At 46.3% G+C, this 19839-nt stretch overlaps 2 gene segments (V, D, J or C); both read left to right on the forward strand.

The window, feature by feature from the left end:
• The first annotated feature begins 14500 nt into the window (after positions 1-14500).
• Positions 14501-15111, forward strand: LOC122674691. The segment is given in 2 exon segments: positions 14501-14567; positions 14699-15111. Coding segments are annotated over 2 exon segments (456 nt in total).
• Positions 15112-17401: 2290 nt separating this feature from the next.
• LOC122673886 lies at positions 17402-19728 on the forward strand. The segment is given in 3 exon segments: positions 17402-17512; positions 17599-18015; positions 19682-19728. Coding segments are annotated over 3 exon segments (513 nt in total).
• The last annotated feature ends 111 nt before the right edge of the window (positions 19729-19839 follow it).

Raw genomic sequence — 19839 nt, forward strand, 5'->3', positions numbered from 1 at the left:
CCAGGGCTGGAGTCCCCGCAAAGGACAACGAGAGACCCAGGCTTTGGGAAGCAGGTGTGAGAAATGTGTCCTCTGTCTTCACCAGTTCTCTTATCCTATAATCCAGCTCATCTGTTCTCTGATTTGTCCTGTTCCCACTCAAGGCTAGACCCTGAGCCCCACCATGATCAAAGTCCCACATCTGCACAGGCCCTTGCTCTCAACCCCTAAGGAAGCCAACAGGCCCCTGCCTCTCTCAGCTGAGGGTCAGTGTGCTGGGCTGAGTGCTTACTTTCTCACCCACTGTCCCTCCCTTGCACTGAAATGTCCTTCTAGGTTTCCGGTCTCAACTTCTCACTGCATTTCTTCTCCACAGTGACACTTGTAGGGTTATTCTTTTTGTTTTGTTTCCGTTGGTCTCTTGATTCCCCATGTTTTCATCATCAGGTTCAGAACTATGGCACACAGACTCCATGCCCCCAGACTGTGGCTCTGAATTGGCCGTTGGAGGGGAGTGGGTCCCACCCGTTTGTTGGGACCTTCACACCTGGCCTAGGTGTCCTGAAGCCTGTATTCTCCCAGGGTCCCTCTGCAGCTTAGGGGCTGGGAGTCTGCACCCCTCAGAACACACAAAGGCCAGTCCTAAGAGCATCACATGTCCACGGGCACTAAGGCTCCCTCATGTGGGGGCACTCCTGAATCTGTGGGTGCTGCCCCAGGACTGTGATGTCATCCCAGGATCTCCTCCCTGGGGCTGCTAAGGACCAGATGCCCAACTGGGAGAGGCTTCAGCTCTGCCAGACCCCACCATGGACAGCAGGCTCTTGTGCTGGGCGACCCTTGGTCTCCTGGGAGTAAGTGCGTCCTGGGGGTGTGTGGGAAACTCCCATCCTGTTCCCTTGACCCAAAGCCAGTTACACACCTTTGTCTCATTCTCTTTCTGGCCCTGTGCCCTCCCACAGGACACTTGGTACCTGGTGTCAGCCAGAACCCTCGCTACCATATCACAGAGATGGGATGGGATGTGACCCTGAGGTGTGACCCCATGCCTGGTCATTTGTACCACTGTGGTACTGACAGACCCTGGGAAAGGGCATGGAGTTTCTGATGTCCATCTACAACAAAGAACTTTCAGAAAAGGCACACTTTTTGGAGGATCGCTTCTCAGCTGAGATGCCCAATGATGTGTAGCTCACTCTGAAGATGCAGCCCGCACAGCTGGGTGACTTAGCCATGTTCCTCTGTGCCAACAGCTCGCCCACAGCCTCGCAGAGATGCTTCCTGCCCTTTCACAAACTCCACAGCGTCTCCATGCCCTGCTCAAGGCTGGGGTGGGTGGGGGTGGGGGTCTGGGAGGCTGAAGCTGCTTTCCATTTGCACAGGTCAAAATCAGCTTTAATTTGCAGAAGAAGAAATGTCGCACAGGACATCTGGGACTGCGGTATTCAGGAAAGGCTCCCAGGCACCACAGAATGTGGCCGTGGCCCCCAGCAATGGGACCGACCTGGCCAGTGAGTGACCTGGGGAGCCTACAGAGCAACCTCTGTATTCTCTTATGCTCTCTGTTTGTGTTATTTCCTGTTTTGCAAAACATGCCTTCCTTCGGTCTTTGAATGGAGACTGGCTTACTGGAGAGGAGAGGGGAGACTTGCAAGGGAATACCCAGGAACCTCCAACTGGGAACTTTCCAGAAGACAAAGGATCTCAACAGCAGAGCTGAGTACTGGTGGAAGAAGGATATTCTGGGACAGAAGGCAGACAAGGCCGAAGCACCTCGGGACCCTGCCGGCCGGCATAGGGAGTTTCTTTGGCCCTGTGTATGTGACTTCATGAGCTTGCAGGGATCCAGGCCAACAAGAATGTCACCACAGAGGACAGGCTAGGCAAGAGCAAACACTCACAGAGCATCCCATGCCCAGAGCTGCTTGCTCTGAGCCTGATGGGTGAAGACAGTACTGACTTCTCAGAGGCCAAGAACTGAGGGTTCCTAAACAATGACCTGGAGAGATTGAAAATTTGTGGCTGTGCATCATGAGCTATGCTGGGATTCGTGACCTCTGGAGGAGAGGATTTTGATCCAGGGCCAGAGACAATGCTTGATTACTTGAAGATTTTGAGTAATAAAGTTTTATTAAAGTATAAAAGGGATAGAGGAAACTTCTGACATAGACATTAGAGGGGGCAGAAAGAGTGCCCCCCTTGCTAGTTTTTAGCAAGGAGTTATATATCTGCTGGGGCTTCCCTTGTGGCTTAGCTGGTAAAGAATCTGTCTGCAATGCAGGAGACCTGGGTTCGATCCGTAGATTGCGAAGATCCCCTAAAGAAGGGAAAGGCTACCCACTCCAGTATTCTGGCCTGGAGAATTCCATGGACTGTATAGTCCATGGGGTCGCAAAGAGTCCGACACGACTGGGCGACTTTCACTTTCCACTTTCCTTTTCTATATATCTGCTAGCAAGTTGCTAATCAAATAAAGAATCACCTCAAAACTGTAAGAGTTGCATCAGGCCCCTCTCCCACAACATGCATTTTGAGCATTGACACAAGGTGAGTCATCCCAGGCCATAAAACAATTGACATAAATCTCAAAGAAAGTCAGATTTCCAAGCAAATATATAGTTTCATTGACAGAGCTTAAGAGAACATTTCCATGAGTAAGAGGTACTGGTTTGTTGAGCCATTATGGGTTCAAGGTTTGAGTGTTAGGGGGAACCAGTTTGAAGAAAGGCAGATTCTAAGGCAAATGCAGAGTTCATTAACATATCTTAAGAAAAACATTTCCATAAGAGAAATGCACTGGTTAGCACCAGGTTTGAGAAAAGTTAAGTTCAGGCAGAAACAGGTGTTCTCGTGACACACAGAATTTAAAAGAAACCTTTTAATTTTGTATAGAGAAGGGGGAAAAAAAAGTCTGCCACTTGCAGTTCATTTCCTCCACTTGGGGACCCCTGGCCTTCTACCCGTTATCCTCTCAAGATGATGCAGAGAATGCTTCAGAAGGGAGAGACTGGATGTCCCACTAATCAGGCAGGTAGACCCCAAGTATTCAGTTGTGAAATAAATTGGTGTTGGTATGCTAGTGAATTGAGTATTTTGTATTGGTGGTGGTGGTTTAGTCACTAAGTCATATCCAACTCCTACAATCCATGAACTGTAGCCCACAAGGCCCCTCTGTCCATGGGGTTCCCCAGGCAAGAATACTGGAGCGGGTTGCCATTTCCTTCTCCAGGGGATCTTCCTGACCCAGGGATCACACCTGCATCTCCTACATTGTGGGTGAATTCTTTACCACTGCACCACCAGGAAAGCCCTGTATTTTGTATTGGTTTCACACTTTTCTTTCTTTCTTTCTCCCTCCTCCCTTCCCTCCCTTCCTTCCTTCAAAAGATTCCTCACCCTAAGATATGAAAAGTATGCCTACTGCATCACAGGGTCACATATGATGAGGGGTCAACCAACTCTAAAGACCTCTCCTTCATGTTATAAATTACCAGTTCCTGTAGAAAAGGTATGCTGGGGCTACTAAGACAGAAACACCATAGAGAGAACATACGAAATGAGGAGATGCATAGTCTCATATGTCTAGGGGAATGAAAGTGGTGCTGTTAATAATTACCCTTGAACATCAAAGTGAGACATACGTTTATTCCACCTGTGTTCCACACCTGGGCTTCATCTTAGAGTCCTGAGCAGGAAGCAACTTCAGGCTTATGAAGACAGCTGTGAGGAATAAGAGAAATGTCAGCTAAGAGTGGTGGTCATGGTGAAGAAGGAATTCATAGGGCCTGGACTCCATCTCAGGCTTGTCCCTGCTGGTCGTGCGCGGCCACCTCTCCAGTGGACTCAACTCTGTGCTTAGCACCTGTGGGAATTACAATGGAAGGATAAGACCCCCTCTGGGCAGGGGAATCTTGAAGATCACATCTAGGTTACTCATTGCCTAAGAGAAAACAGACACTAATCACCCCTGCCTCCGGACAGTATCTATCTGAACATAACCACAGGCTTATTGGTTATTAACTGGTTGGAATGTAACCGCGGGCTTATTGATTATTAACTGTTTGAACACATAACACGTGAATGATGGGGTTATTGTGATTGTATTTACCCTTCCTTTGTAAGCCTCAAGGGATTTGGGCTGGTGGGTTTGGACGCGTACACATGGGGTATAAAAGATTTTCACAAATGCTGGTCAGGGTCCTTGGCTAAGAGGAGACTCTGCCTTGGGCCCGCCGGTGTAATAAACTGCACTCCACTACCTGCATTGTCCTTCTGAGTGAGTTTGTTTCCCGGAAAGCACGGCTATAACAATGGCAGCTTCTGGGGCTTTGCTGGGGGATTTTCCTGACAGGATGACCCTGAATAAAGGAGCACTGACCTCGCTTCCCTGAGGGGCCACTAAGGGCTGAGCCCAACACAGAGCCCTACACTTGTAATTACAAAAGTAAAGAATAGGATAGTGCTAAATTGTGGCAAGCGGCCCCAGTAACAACCTAGAGTGGTGGGATGGGGAGGGAGGTGGGAGGGATGTTCAAGTAGGAGGGGACATGAGTGAACCTATGGCTGATTCATGTTGATGTTTAGTAGAAACCAATACAATACTGTAAAGCAGTTATGCTTCAATCAAAAATTTTAAAAATTCACAACCTAAAAGTTGAGAGTTATGTTTTATTCAGGGGGGAATTTTTAGGACTTCAAGCCAGGGAGGCAGCATCTCAAGTAACTCTGAGAGAACTGCACCAAGGAGTGTGGGGAGGGGCCAGGTTATATAGAAGTTTTGCAACAAAGTTTTGCAACAAGGGAAGGTGGTCTGAACATCAAAAGATTACTGTCAATTGAAAAGAAAACCAGCTACCCCAAGTGAAGGAATTTACTGCTTTTCTAACTGTGGGGAGACTAGAGAGACTAGTATAAGAGACTAGAGATCTCTTCAAGAAAATTAGAGATACCAAGGGAACATTTCATCCAAAGATGGCCTCCATAAAGGACAGAAATGGTATGGACCTAACAGAAGCAGAAGATATTAAGAAGAGGTGGCAAGAATACACAGAATAACTGAACAAAAAAGATTTTCATGACCCAAATAATCACGATGGTGTGGTCACTCACCTAGAGCCAGACATCCTGGAATGTGAAGTCAAGTGGACCTTTGGAAGCATCACTACAAACAAAGTTAGTGGAGGTGATGGAATTCTATGCATTTTGTCAAATAGATATACTCGAGCAACATCCCTTCAATCGAGATACAGATGTGTTATCACCTCTTGTGTGTTTTGTCTCCTTCCAGCTAATACCCGCTTCCTCATTGGTAACTAGTATTCTGATATCCATCACACTTTTTTGCAACTAGCATCATTCATGTAACATAGTTCTTGTGTTATTCATCCTTATTGTTCTGTTATTGGTAGTTTATTCTTTTATATTGTGTATATTTTTTATTGCATGCCCCCGCCACAATTCCTATATTCATTTACATGCTGATGAACACTTACATTGTTCTAGATTTTGGCTGTTGTGTATAAAGCTGCAATAAGCAGTGTTCTGATTACAAGGCTTTTATGTGGACATACACTTTCATTTTTCTTGGGTAAATACCTAGGAGTGGGCTTGCTGGGTTGTATGATAAGTACTTATTTCACTTTATAAAAGTGGGTATACTATTTTCCCAAGTGGTAATACCATTTAGCTTCTCACCAGGAAGGTGAGTTCTAGTTGCTTCAGTTTGTGCTGGAAAAGAAGTAGAATGGGGCACGGGGGCGGGGGGGGGGGGGAGTGAAGTAAACATGGTGATTTAAAGGAGTTGTGACTAGCACTACAACCAGCTGGGAAATGCCACACAGGAAACCTGGAGGGCTCCAGAGAAGATGGAGGTAAAATAAAAAATCCAGAAATTACTGGAAAGCTTCCTGCCCCAGATGACAACGTAAACACTTCCAGCTTTTTAGCAGGAGGCACTGTGGAGGCTTTCCTTGGTTGTTTGACATTGTAGTTGTGCTAAATCCATGGCTTAAGCCCAGTTGCTTTCACTGATGACCGTGTGCTTAGCGAGACCTCATGTGACCCTGTCCCATCCACTTCACAGTCAACTGATGGTTAGGTCCTTGCTCTTTCCAGGTTTTGAGGAGGATGAAGTCTTCGAGATGAATATGGTGCAAGGGCACTTCAGGTGAGTAGACAGACCTATTGGAAGCAAACTTAAAAGCAAAGTTGGCATAGTGGCTATGCTGCTGCTGCTAAGTCGCTTCAGTCGTGTCCGACTCTGTGAGACCCCATAGACAGCAGCCCACCAGGCTCCGCCGTCCCTGAGATTCTCCAGGCAAGAATACTGGAGTGGGTTGCCATTTCCTTCTCCAATGCATAAACGTGAAAAGTGAAAGTGAAGTCGCTCAGTCGCGTCTGACTCTTCGCAACCCCATGGACTGCAGCCCACCAGGCTCCTCCGTCCATGGGATTTTCCAGGCAAGAGTACTGGAGTGGGTTGCCATTGTCTTCTCTGATAGTGACTATAATTTTGACATAATTAACAGTGTGGTGGTGGTTTAGTCGCTAAGTCATGTCCGACTCTTCTGACCCCATGGACTGTAGCCCGCCAGGCTCCTCTGCCCATGGGATTTCTCAGGCAAGAATACTGGAGTGGGTTGCCCTTTCCTTCTCCAGGGGATCTTCCCAACCCAGGGATCAAATCCACGTCTCCTACATTACAGGCAGATTCTTTGCTTCTGAGCCACCGGTTGTTCCTTTAAAGCAGCTGTCCCCAACGTTCTTGGCACCAAGAATCAGTTTCACGGAAGACAATTTTTCCACAGATGGAGGGTGGGAGGATGGTTTCAGGATGATTCAAGTGCACTTCATTTATTGTGCACTTTATTCCTATTGTTATTACATCAGCTCCAATCAGATCATCAGGCACTAGATAGCAGAGGTGGGGGATCCCCGCCTTATAGCACCACCCAAATCTCCATTAGAATCTACGAAACTCACTGGATTTCGATAATTTTCTTGAGGAAATCAAAGAAGTCTTAGCTTTTTGGCCAGGTAACGTGACAGAGTTAGGGAAGACCAGGGGGATGCAGATTTCACGGGCATGGTCAGAATCCCCTGAAAAGGATTTGATTTTTCATAGTTCTTGGAATTTATAAGCTCTGGGAAATTTCACTTAATTTTCAAAGGAGAGCTTCACAGATCTTATCTGAATTATTAGCTGAAATCTTGTTTTGGGGGAAAATAGGGGGAAAAGTCCCTTGATGATAGGAGTCATTATTTCAGGAAAAGATGGATATATACTAGTTTCTACTGGAACAAAAACTTAGTGTTTACATGAAATATTGGCTTCTCTTAGAGAGTTTGATAACTTGAACATCCTTCTCCATAATACAACATTTTGAAATGCTGATGTAAAATGTGCTAGGTGGGCTGCAGGTTAAGAATTCCTATTAATTAGCCTTACATTTTCTTATGTGTTAACATCTTCTATATTCTTGTTTATATTGCAGATCTTTATGTAGTATATTTGTTATGCTTGTTTTAAATTGTTAGGTCATTGCATTCAATAACTCATTTTCTGGGGCTACATATTGTACAGTTAGTTTTGTTTTTTCTGGTCCTTTAGTGGTATCTCATACCCAGCTATTGATTTCTGTGATAAAAATGCAGGTAAGATTGTCTCAAAGTAAAGAAGGGGTCAGGCAAGAGCAGAATGGAAATTATTTTCACCAATTGTTCTCACTGCTGACCTGGACTCATGCCTCGTCTTACTCATATTCCAGCCCCAAAGAGCTTCAGTCTTTCCAGAATATTCTCTTGAATTTTGATGAATCTCTAGTGCTCACATTTACTTCTTGCCTCATCAGGTTCCCCTAATGAAGCAGCCAGGTGGTGAAACCTAGGTGATGCTAGGTTGCAATTTTAGAATGATCCAGAAGCCAGTGGCTCCACATTTTGCCCATTGTTACAATAGCAGTCAGGCTTTTCTTGTCTGAAACATAATGACTGTTTATTATGGGGCCTCAGGCATCTCTTAAACAATCTTCTGAGTTTTTTTTTTCTTTGAATACTTAAGTTTTGACTGGCAATCTTGCAATTTTGTCTAATTGATGCCAAAAGATGCCAAGTGTTCCATAAAGCAGAGAAATACACCTTCCTTAGTGTGATTTATAGTGATTGCTCATATTTCTATGATTTTGTGTAGAATCTTCTCCTTATCTATTATCAGAAATGCCATAAGACACATATGATGCTATTGTGAAAGGTTTTAATGAGTTATGTGTGCACAAAATTCGTAAGAAGTATTCAGTTACAAGACATTGCCATCTGGGCTTGAGTTAATTTGATCTGATTTATATCCATGAAGATTCACTCAGGGTGGAACTTCCCTCCACTGGGTGGATCTTGTAAAAGGTCTGGTCACTCTTAGCTTGCTGGCACATCAGCTAGTCATCGATAACATTGATGCACTGTCCAACAGTGTCACATGCAGCTGAACAAGGGATCTCTTCTCAGTGGTTCTTGGAGGGCTTGTTGCCTTCAGACTTGGAAAGTCAAGAAGTAGATTCCATTAGAATATTTATATTCACTCTATATAATGCACTATGTAAGACCAAGTGACAGGTAATTCAATGTACACATATAAAGAAACATGGATTGGAAGTAAATTATCTCCAGTGGGAGATACTGGCTCTGGAAATGAGTCCTTCTTAGATTCTCTTTTCCCAAATCCCTCTATTAATTTTGTTATTCTGCCTTAATCCAGTAGTATCCTTTCTGGCATAATAGTTACAGAAGGTTAGAATATTTTATTTCCTACTTGAGAATCAAAGAAAAGTCTAGAGAAATATGATCATTTATCTATACACATTTACTCATATATGGGCAAATGGGCATTATATGAATATTATTATCAATGAACAGGGGCAAAAAGAGGATTTCTAAAAGAGACAGGATAAAAGAGATTTTCCAGAAACAAGGGGCATTATTTTCTTACTCTGCAGTAAGGTGATTAGTAGGAACATTGCAAAAAGGCCTATGTGGTCTGCTTTGAGTAAGTCGTCTGCAGTCATGAAAAGAAAACCAAGTTTAGCGTCTCACCTAACCTAAACCAGGTTTGTACCATTTGCCTCATCAAAAACTGCTCAAAATCAAAACAGTCCTTTCATGGCCACATTTCTTTTTTGCTTAAAATACAAAATCACAAATCATCTAGGGCTGGCTTGTATATGATGTATGTGTGTGTGACTTCAGGAGAAACAAAGCAAAAGGCCTCCAAAACAAAGAACAGACTGCAACAGGCAAACGGTGAAATGGTTTCGAACTTAAACACATCCCATGATCATTATCTCAGGGCAAAGTCAATGTCTCGGTTATCACCCATAGGTCTCATGGGGGCACTGTGGAACTGCCAAACTCCAGAAGTTTCTGGGGCAGAGAAAGCAGACAGAGCTAGTGCCTGGGACCAGGAGGGTTAAGAAACAGTATTATGTGGTGCTATTTTCCTCCAGAAGCCTTAATAGCACAGACACTAATTTGCAGGCTAGCTGTCCCAGCTGGGAGCCAAGAACTTCAACTATGCAGTGCTGCGGGAGCCTCTGAGGTTGCAGGAGAAGTGAAGGGTATGGAGCTGGGAGGGGGCAGGGACAGGTGGAGAAACGCCTGCCTCAAAGAAAAAGTGAAGGAGCCATGGGGATGGGCGTGTGGCCTAAACCCAGCCTCGCCTTAACCAGCACATTCAGCCCACATGTCATCTAAGAGACTTCGCAGGACAGAGCAGGGTTCCTGGATCAGCTGACCTGGAAAGGGGTCAGGCCCTTGAGAACCTGCAGAGGCAATGGCATCAGAGCAGTGATGTCACTGCCTCACCTCCAATCAGGGGAAGGAGGCCAGAACCCCAGCTCTCAGAGAAGCAGAGACCTCCAATCAGGGGAAGGAGGCCCAGAACCCCAGCTCTCAGAGAAGCAGAGCTCTGAGCAAGGAGATACTGGACAGCTCTGCCCCTCCTGCCGTGGGCTGCAGCCCCGTCTGCTGTGTGGCTCTTTGTCTCCTGGCAGCAGGTGGGTCCTTGGCACAGGAGAGGCTTCTCTAAGCCTGACTTTGCCTGAATCCAAGACAGCATCGGGCTCTCTCCCACATTCCTTCTCAGCCCCAATCTTCTACCCCACAGGCCCTGTGGATGCTGGAGTCACCCAAACCCCAAGATACCTGATTAAAGCAAGAGGACAGCAAGAGTGATACTGAGATGCTCCCCTGTCTCTGGCCAAACCCACCACCACCCAGGGTATCTTGGTACCAACAGGCCCTAAGTCAGGGCCCTCAGTTCTTTGAGTTTTATGAAACTCTGCAAAGAACTAAAGGCTACTTCCAGGATCAATTCTCAGCAAAACAGTTTAGTGACTCCCGCTCTGAGCCGAACATCAGCTCCTTGGAGCTGACTGACTTGGCCCTGTACCTCTGTGCCAGCAGCTTGGCACAACCCTGCCGAGTCGCCTGTGTTGTAAGTACAAAACTTTCTGCCCCAGTGCGGAGCAACCTCAGAGCTGCCAGATCCATGAGAGCCTGGGGACTGCAGTGGGAAAGAAAAATGACTGGGGGCCCTGGGAAACAGCCTTGGGCTTTCATGCCATGCAGGGAGGGACAAGAGAGGTCAAGAAGATGGGTTCAGAGAATGGGATTACATCGCCAGGTTTGCTCCAAAATGACCTTCCTTGTCTGACACTGGACACTACCAGCGGAGAGGAGGAGCTTGTCATTTACTAACTAGAGGCTTCTTTTTTGAGGAAGAGATAGTTCACCTGGGGAACAAAATGACATGATAAGTGTGGGATTCTAATAGCATCACAAGCATTTGCTTTCTATAGCTTAGGGAGAAGAAATTGACACACGGGGAAGGTCTAGGGCAGAAACTACGCATGACGTGGTTGAGTATAGATCTAGAGCTACAAAATGAGTAAAAAAAGAAAAAAAAAACTGTTATTCAAAACAATCTCTTTCCTCCTCCCTCCGACAGTCTTGAATCACCAGTATTTATAACAACCGGCATCACCTGGGGCTAGTCAAGGTGAGGTCCTCACCACGTAGATGACGTGATAATGGCGTATGAAACCCGGAGTTTGACCTGACTTGTTCCTTCTAGACCTCTCACCCTTGCCTGGGTCCTCTGGGCATGGTTCAGTGCCTCCCACACACAGAAGAGGGCCTGTCTCCCCTGGTTATAAACAGGCAGAGGCTCTCCAGGTCAATTCTGCTTCCCTGGCATCATTTCAACACCCAGATTCTGTTTGCTTCCCATCACTGCTTTGGGACCATCTCAGGATGCGATGCACTCTGTGACCACACTTTGCTAAATTCCCTGAAACACAGATGCATCTTAAATCCTCTGCATCTTCTCTTTCTTCCCACGGCCCCACGGGCCCTCTCTCCTCCCCACACACGACCAGGTACTACTCATTTTTCAGGGACCGGCTCAGACCTGCCTTCCTCTTTGCTTCTTATCCTCACGTTCCACGGCGCTACACTATGGACTAGTTTGCTTCTGGTGTGCTGTGCTGGGTTGCTCAGTTGTGTCCGACTCTTTGCAACTCCACGGGCTGTAGCCTGACAAGCTCCTCTGTCCATGGGATTCTCCAGGCAAGATTACTGGAGTGGGTGGCCATGCCCTCCTCCCAGGGATCTTCTCAGGCTGCCATAATAAACAGCAGGCTGTGTGGCTTAGACAGCACATGCTGATTTTCTCACAGTTCTGGGGCCTGAAACCCAAGATCCAGGTGCTAGGGTTGGTTTCTGGTGAGAACTCTGCTCCTGGCTGGAAGCCAGCTGCCTTCTCCCCGTGTCCTCACATGGCCTCTCCTCTGGGTTTTCACAGAGAAAGGACTCTCTTGTATCTCTTCCTCTTCTCATGAGGACGCTAGTTACGCTAAGTCCCACCCGCATAATGTTATTCATCTTTAACCACCTTCCTTAAGGTCCTAAGTTCAGATACAGTCTCACAGGGGTTTAGGACTTCAACATTTGAATTTGGGGGAGACATAAGTCCTTCTATAAAAACTGTCTTACAACCTTTACTTTCATAGAAAAAGCCAAGGATGTAAATATATAACTGATACTCTGACACTTGTGAAAGGGGTTAATTAATGTCCATTTACATAGAGTGGCTCAGTGGTAAAAGATCTGCTTTCAATGCAGGAGATGAAGGAGATGTGTGGGAGACGTGGGTTCCATCCCTGGGTGGGGAAGATCCCCAGGAGTAGGAAATGGCAATCCACTCCAGTATTCTTGCCTGGAAAATTCCATGGATAGAGGGGCCTGGTGGGCCACAGTCCATGGGGTCGCAAAGAATTGGACATGACTGAGCACGCACGGATATATTGTATACAGAGCTGCATGGAATTTTTTTTTTTCCCCAGGACAATTTAGACATTTATCCTAGTGTATGAACAACTGGATTCAAGCCCAGGCTTCCAATTTATGTGAACATTTCAACATTTTCTTTTCTGGCTATGTCTATGTCAGTGTTAAGTCTTATCAGAATATTCCACACTGAGCACTCTTCTAATCAAAGTTTACTTGTTAGTACAGCTCCCCGTGAGTATACTTTAAAGTGATTATAGTAACATAGTATGGTTTCTTTAAAAAACTGTGGCTTATAATTAACTGTGGGTGTGAATCCAAGTTGCCACTCTCTTGCAGTTTCCCTAAGTCTCCTAAGTCTGACAATCTCAGAAGCTCCATTGTGTGTGTGTGTGTGTGTGTGTGTGTATAATGTGTATATAAATATATAAAAAATATCTCTATTCATCTGTTGATGAATATTTAGGATGCTTCCATATCTTGAGTATTTTAAATAGTGCCACAAAGAACATTGAGACCCATCTATCTTTTAGAATTTTGTTTTAGTTTTTTTTTTAATCTTTTAAATTAAAAAAAAATTTTTTTTTAAATCTTTTAGTTTTGTCTAATTGTAAGCCTACAAGTGGGATTGCAAGATCATACAGTAACTCTATTTTTAGTTTCTTAAAAGGCCTCCATACTCTTCTAATAGCTGTGCCAGCTTTCATTCCCACCAACAGTGTAGTAGGGTTCCTTTTTCTCCACATTATCTCCAGCATTTATTACTTGTAGACTTTTTAATGATGCTTATTCTGACCAGTGTGAAGTGATACCTCAGTATAGTTTTGACTTGCACTCCTCTGATAATTAGTGTTGTTGCCAAACTTTTCTTGTGCTTGTTGACCATCTGCATGTCTTCTTTGGAGAGAAGTCCTCCTAGGTCTTCTACAGACTGGAGAGTTATTTCAAGATTTTATAAGTATAGAAATAAATAGGTTCATATACATAAAACCTCTTTATAAAGTACACTACCTAGAATTTGGCAATACTTAATTTAAACATAAAATCTGGAAATATATGGTTCTGATTAATCAGAAGGAGCTATGGAATACATGTTTCCAGGATGGTTTCACTTGAGACCATCAGAGTGTTTATTTTATGGCCTGTACTATTTCATCTTAGCAAACTTCCGTGATAACAATGGTGGAGCAATTTTTTTTTCTTAGTTGAAGTGTCTCTTCATACAATCTTTTACCTCCAGAGGCTGAGTGGATTTCAAGATCAACCCTAATTCAGCCAGGCTGGGGAGGCATAAGGACAGGAGTGTGAGAGTGTGTGTGTGTGTCTGTGTGTGTGTGTGGAGGGTTTGTCCTGAGGGCAGTTGGGAATTTCTATTGCTTTAGACCTAAAGTACAAATCCTTGAGACTGTGGACCATTGGCCACTAGGAGGCACTGTGGGCCCATGGTAAGCAGGCTGCCTGGGAGGGGTTGAAGAGGCACCCAAGAGAGGAGAGCTTAAGGGAACCTTGACTATATGCCTGCATCAGGGAGCAGGTTTGAGTTTCCCTAATGTGGCTCAGACGGTAAGGCGTCTGCCTACAATGTGGGAGACCCAGGTTCTATCCCTGGGTCAGGAAGATCCTTTGGAGAAGGAAATGGCAACCCAATCCAGTACTCTTGCCTGGAAAATCCCATGGACAGAGGAGCGTGGTAGGCTACGGTCCATGGGGTCGCAAAGAGTCGGATGCGACTGAGCGGACTTCACACTTTACAGTGCTTCCAGGACACAAGGAACCAGAGCAGACTCCTCACTGCCCAGGGGAGTGGGGACGTCCCTGGAGCTTCAGGATGTACTCAGGGGGGACCCTGCAAAGGAAGTGGAGGGTGAGGGGTTCGGGTGGCCGGTGAGGGCTCCGTGATGAGTGTCAGGAAGGAGCAGAGAGAGGAGAACAAGTCATATTGTGGACATATGGAGACATGGGACGAGTGCACGGTTCACACCCACCCTTTGCTGAGGGGCTGTGCAGGACGGGGAAGGGCATAGAGGAGCCAGCCCTGGGTCCTGCCAAGGGGTCCAGGGGACAAGGGCAGCCTGCAGAGACACAGAGCAGTGACGTCATAGGCAAACGCTCCAATCAGGGAAGCGGGAGGGTCAGCACTTACACCTCTCAGCCCAGGAGCCCCGCCCCCAGCCAGCAGCAGCCTTGGGTTCCTGATGCTGCCATGGGCGCCAGGCTCCTCTGCTGTCTGACTCTCTGCCTCCTGGGAGCAGGTGAGTCCTGGACACAGCGCGGGAGCTTCTGAGATGCCTTTGCCTCCCTGAGATAGAAGCCCGGAGATGAGGGCTGCAGCGGGAGGCTTCCCTGTGCTCTGCCCTCAGCTTCCTTGTCTCCTCCCCAACAGGCCTGGTGGAATCTGGAGTCACCCAGACCCCCAAGTACCTGATCAAATCAAGAAAGCAGAACGCGACTCTGAGATGTTCCCCTGACTCTGGACACCGCTCCGTGAACTGGTACCAACAGGCCCGGGGCCAGGGCCCCCAGTTCCTCGTTCAGTATTACCGTGGACAAGCTAATAGAGAAGAAAACCTGCCAGATCGATTCTCAGGAGAACAGTTCAGTGATTTTCGCTCGGAGCTGAACCTGAGCTCCTTGGAGCTAACGGACTCAGCCGTGTACCTCTGTGCCAGCAGCCAAGACACAGCCCTGCGTGATCAGGTGCCTCTGGGACAAAAACACTCCTGCCCCAGCTCAGGAAGTGTGGTGAGGGTGTTGGCTGCCAGCCAGCCAGCCAGTCCTAGGCTTTGGTAGAATGGACAGATTTTCCCAGACATTCTTTCTTTGCTGTGCTTTAATGCTCACAAAGATCATGCAAGATAAGTATTATTTTAATTGTTTATACACCTAGGGGGAACTGACTTGCCCTGGTCTCATACTTCTTTAGTGTCAGACCAGAAATCAGACTCAAGTCTGTCCTCAACACCTATGGTCCTTGCCCCCCTTAGAACTGTTCCCCCATAGAACAAACATACGTATACATGTTTTAAAGGAGTAGGTTCACATAGTTGTTAAGGCTGGTAAGCCCCAAAACTGGATACTGGACTGGTGGTACTAGAGACCCAGGGAGAGCTGAGTTTTAGTTCAAAACCTGAAGAACTAATGATCCAGTTTGAAGGCCATCACCTGGACAATTATCTCTGACTTGGGGAGGATCAGTCTCTCTGTTCTATTCAAGTCTTCACTGGTTGGATGATGCCCACCATGAAACACTATGAAAGGTCATCTGTTTACAATGTTACGATGTTAATCTAATCTCATATTAAAGTCTACCTGTTTACATGTTAATCTCTTCCAATAACACCCTCATATAACACCTGGAATAATGTTTAATTAAATACCTGTGGCATAGTCAAGGTGACACGTTATAATAGCATTACACCATGCTCCACTGTTGTATAAGTACTTAATAAGCATGAAGTCCCTGGCACATAACAGCACTCTGGACTTCTTGATTCGCATTGCTAAACTCTGACAGCCTCTTCTACCATTTCCTAGGTGCAAAGGTAGAAATGGACAAAGGTTAACTTGAAATCCTATAGTTGAGGATATCGGAAGTCACAGGAAAAATTTATTTATGCCCAATGATTCATCACATGAAATTAACAAGTGTGTGATATATATGCCTTCTCAGATATTTTAAAATGTGAATTATATGTGTATGTCAGTTATATCTGACTCTTTGCAAATCTAGGCACTGTAGCCTGCCAGACTCCTCGTCAATGGGATTTCCCAGACAAAATACTGCAGTGGGTTTCCATTTCCCTCTCCAGGAGATCTTCCTGACCCAGGGATCAAATCCACATCTTCTGCAATGGCAGGTGGATTCTTTACCACTGTGCCACCTCAGAAGCAGCCCTATAGTTAACCTTTAACCCATGTAGGCTTTAGGGTCCCTGAGACATCCACAACACCGTAAACAAAACTTTGTGTATAACTTCACATTCAACCGTCTGTATGTGGGATTCCAGGTCTACAGATTCAGCCAGTCAAATTGGGCAGTACCTTCAGTTCAGTATAGTCACTCAGTTGTGTCCGACTTCTGAGACCCCTTGGACTTCAGCATGCCAGGCTTCCCTGTCCATCACCAATCCCCAGAGCTTGCTCAAACTCAGTTTCCTTTTGCCCTGAGTCTGCCACCTCCTCCCAGTCCCGCATCTGTATTCCTTTGTGCTCCCAGGTCATCCACGGTGCAGAGCACCTATCTACTCTCCTCAAAGAAAGGTGGGTTACAGGTGCGCTGCTGCCCCCATTCAGACACGGCAGCCTGTGTTCTGGTGAACATGAAGGAGCTGTAGCCACATTCAGCAGATGCCCAGTCTATCAGCAAATGGTAAGAAATAGACTCAAAGGATTCCTCGAATGTTGGTGAGCCTGCCCCAGGGTTGGGGAACCAGATGCCAGAAGAAGCAGGTGGAAGAAAAAATATATATACAATTGCAGTCAACTAAGCAAAGGAAAACGGACATTTGAAGACATAGGTGGGATGCAAGAGTCGTAAAGGGAAGCAGAAGGCTATAAGGATTTTTCCCCAAGAAGAAAAACTAAGAAATCACATTACATGTATAAAGTAGAGAGCTAGTAGGAAGCTGCTGTCCTGCACAGGGAGCTCATCTCTTTGCTCTCTGAGGACCTAGAGGGGTAAAGTGCAGGGATGGAGGGAGGGGAGTTCAAGAGAGAGGGGATATACGCATACTAATGGCTGATTCACCTGGCGTACAGCAGAAACCAACACACTTCATAAAGCAATCATACTCCAATGAAAAATAACTTTAAAATGGCTACATGAATATGTGGATAAATAAGACGAATATAAGTTTAATGAAGAATTCTCTCTGGAACAAAGTATACATAAAGTTGCAAACAGTTTACAGGTTACAACAACTTGTGAGGCTTATGCCTATTGAGCTAGATGGATCTCCTTGTAGTGAACTCTTCACATAGGTTCATTTCTGATTTGAGCCTCTGGGGAAGGGGCGTGGTCCCCTGAGTGACAGGTCTGCTGTGGGGCCTGGCAGGGACAGTGACATCTCAGAAGGACTGCCTGGAGAGCCCCTCTCCCCTCTCATCCACACTCAGACCAGAGGGCCCTCCGCCTGCCCCGCCCCTGCCATGAGCCCCTGCCTCCTGGGCTGTGTGGTCTTCTGTCTCCTGCAGGCAGGTGAGTCCTGGGGGCAGGGTCCCCTTGAGGGTGTCAGCACTGAGCATGTCCTCTGTGACTGCAGCATCGGTCCTCCTTCTCCACAGGGGCGGTCCACGCTGGTGTCACTCAGGACCCCAGATTCCAGGTCGTGAGGACAGGACAGAACGTGACACTTAATTGTACTCAGGATCTGGGTCATAACTATATGTGCTGGTACCGACAAGACCCAGGACTCGGGCTGAGGCTGATCCATTACTCAACTGGCCCTTTCACCAAGGAGCAAGGAGATGTGCCCGACGGGTACAGCGTCTCCAGACCAAACACAGAGAACTTCCCTCTCACGCTGGAGTCCGCCAAACACTCCCAGACATCTGTGTACTTCTGCGCCAGCAGTGACTCCACGGCACTTCACGGCCAGCTGCTCTCTGTGCAAAAAGACAAGGGCAGCCCCTTGCTTGTAGGATCCCAGCACCAGGAGCCTCAGGGCTTTCCTGCGACGTGCCTGCAGTGTGACCCTGGGCGTGTGGTCTGTGCTGGCCCAGACCTCACTCCAGGCCTTGGGGACATGTGTCCACTATCCATTGCTGTCTTTTCTCTGTATCCTCCCTGTGAACCAGGAGTTTCCGCAGCTCTGACTTCTAGTCATCACCTTAGCCTGAGACCTCCAGGAGGGAAGGTTGTTGGTAAGTTAGATGAAAATAGGCTCTCCTGTCTCACCTCAGGCAGCTCATTGCTGTCTCTCTGGAAGGTTCTCCCCCAACCTGGCTCTCACAAGCTCTCTTCTCTTACCCACCTTTCCTGGGTGGGTAAGTCATTCCTCTCCCCACCTCCCTGGCATCAGCTTCCTGGCCCTCGCTACTCTGTCCACAATGTTCCTCCCTCACCTGGGTCATGAAAGTGAAAGTGAAAGTGAAAGTCGCTCAGTTGTGTCCAGCTCTTTGTGACCCCATGGACTGTATAGTCCCTGGAATTCTTCAGGCCAGAATACTGCAGTGGGCAGCCTTTCCCTTCTCTAGGGGATCTTCCCAACCCAGGATCGAACCCAGATCTCCCACATTGCAGGCGGATTCTTTACCAGCTGAGCCACAAGGGAAGCCCAACAATACTGGAGTGGGTAGCCTATGCCTTGTCCAGCAGATCTTCCTGACCCAGGAATCAAACCATGATCTCCTGCATTGCAGGTGGATTCTTTACCAACTGAGCTATGGTCACATCCCTTCCCAAATCACCAGGTAGTTTTTAAAGTGGCCTGCCCACGTGGTCTGCTTTAAGCAAGCTGTCTGGAGTCATCAAAGAGAAACCAACTTCAGTTAATTATCAATCATCCAAAACTTCATGTGAGTCCATTGAAGGAAGACAGACTGTCTTTGTGTGTTCTCCCCCCGGTCCCCTGATTTCCTCAGCATCTCACCTATCCTAGGCCAGGTTGGCCCACCTTCCTCATCAAAATCTTCTCAAAGTCAAAATATATCCTCCATTACCTCATTATATCAAGATTTTATAAGTGCAGAAATAAATGAGTCCATATATACAAAACCTCTTTATAAAATGCATTCCCTAGAATTTGGTAATGCTTAATTTCAATAGGAAATCTGGAAATATATGCATCTGATTAATCAGAAGTAGTTATGGAATACATGCTTCCAGGTGGATTCACTTGAGATCTTCAGAGTATTCATTTTATGGTCATGTATTTTCATCTTCGCTAACTACTGTCATTGTAGCGGTACAATAATTACTTCCTTCTTAGTAAAAGTGTCAGATCATACAGTCTTTTACCTCCAGAGTATAAGAGTGGATTTGAGGATCAACCCTAATTTTGTCAGGCTGGGAAGGCAGTAGATGAAGGGTGTGTATTTGTGTGTCTGCGTGTGTGTCTGTGTGTGGAGGGGTTGCAGATGGGGTTGTGGGGAATATCTTTCTTTTTTTAAAATTCTGTCTTAATGAAAGCTTCAACTCATATGTGAACACAGGTAGTTAAAGCACAGCGCAGCCGGCTTGTAAGTTTAAATTCCTGTAGACTTTACTAGAATCATAAGGAGGGCCGCTGCTCAAAGGCTTTTTCCCTTTAAGACCACCTTTGATCTTTAGAGTATGCTTTGGCCAAGGCAGGGGAGGGGAAATGTCTAAAGCCCAACAAATTTCTCATTAGCCCAACTTTCTCACCAGCTTATTTCCGTTTTACAGCCATAGAAAGCTTAAAGGAGTTCCAGGACACATTCATCATCTCTTGAGGCCCAAGGCCCAGAACACTCTATAGCTGTTATCACAAAAGGAGCACTTAAGGAATACACTTATCAGATTAGGAGTAAGAGTCCAGTAGTTTCTCTGCCATGCCTCTCTCA

Source organism: Cervus elaphus, chromosome 18 (genome assembly GCF_910594005.1).
Source record: "Cervus elaphus chromosome 18, mCerEla1.1, whole genome shotgun sequence".
In the NCBI taxonomy this organism is placed as follows: domain Eukaryota; kingdom Metazoa; phylum Chordata; class Mammalia; order Artiodactyla; family Cervidae; genus Cervus; species Cervus elaphus.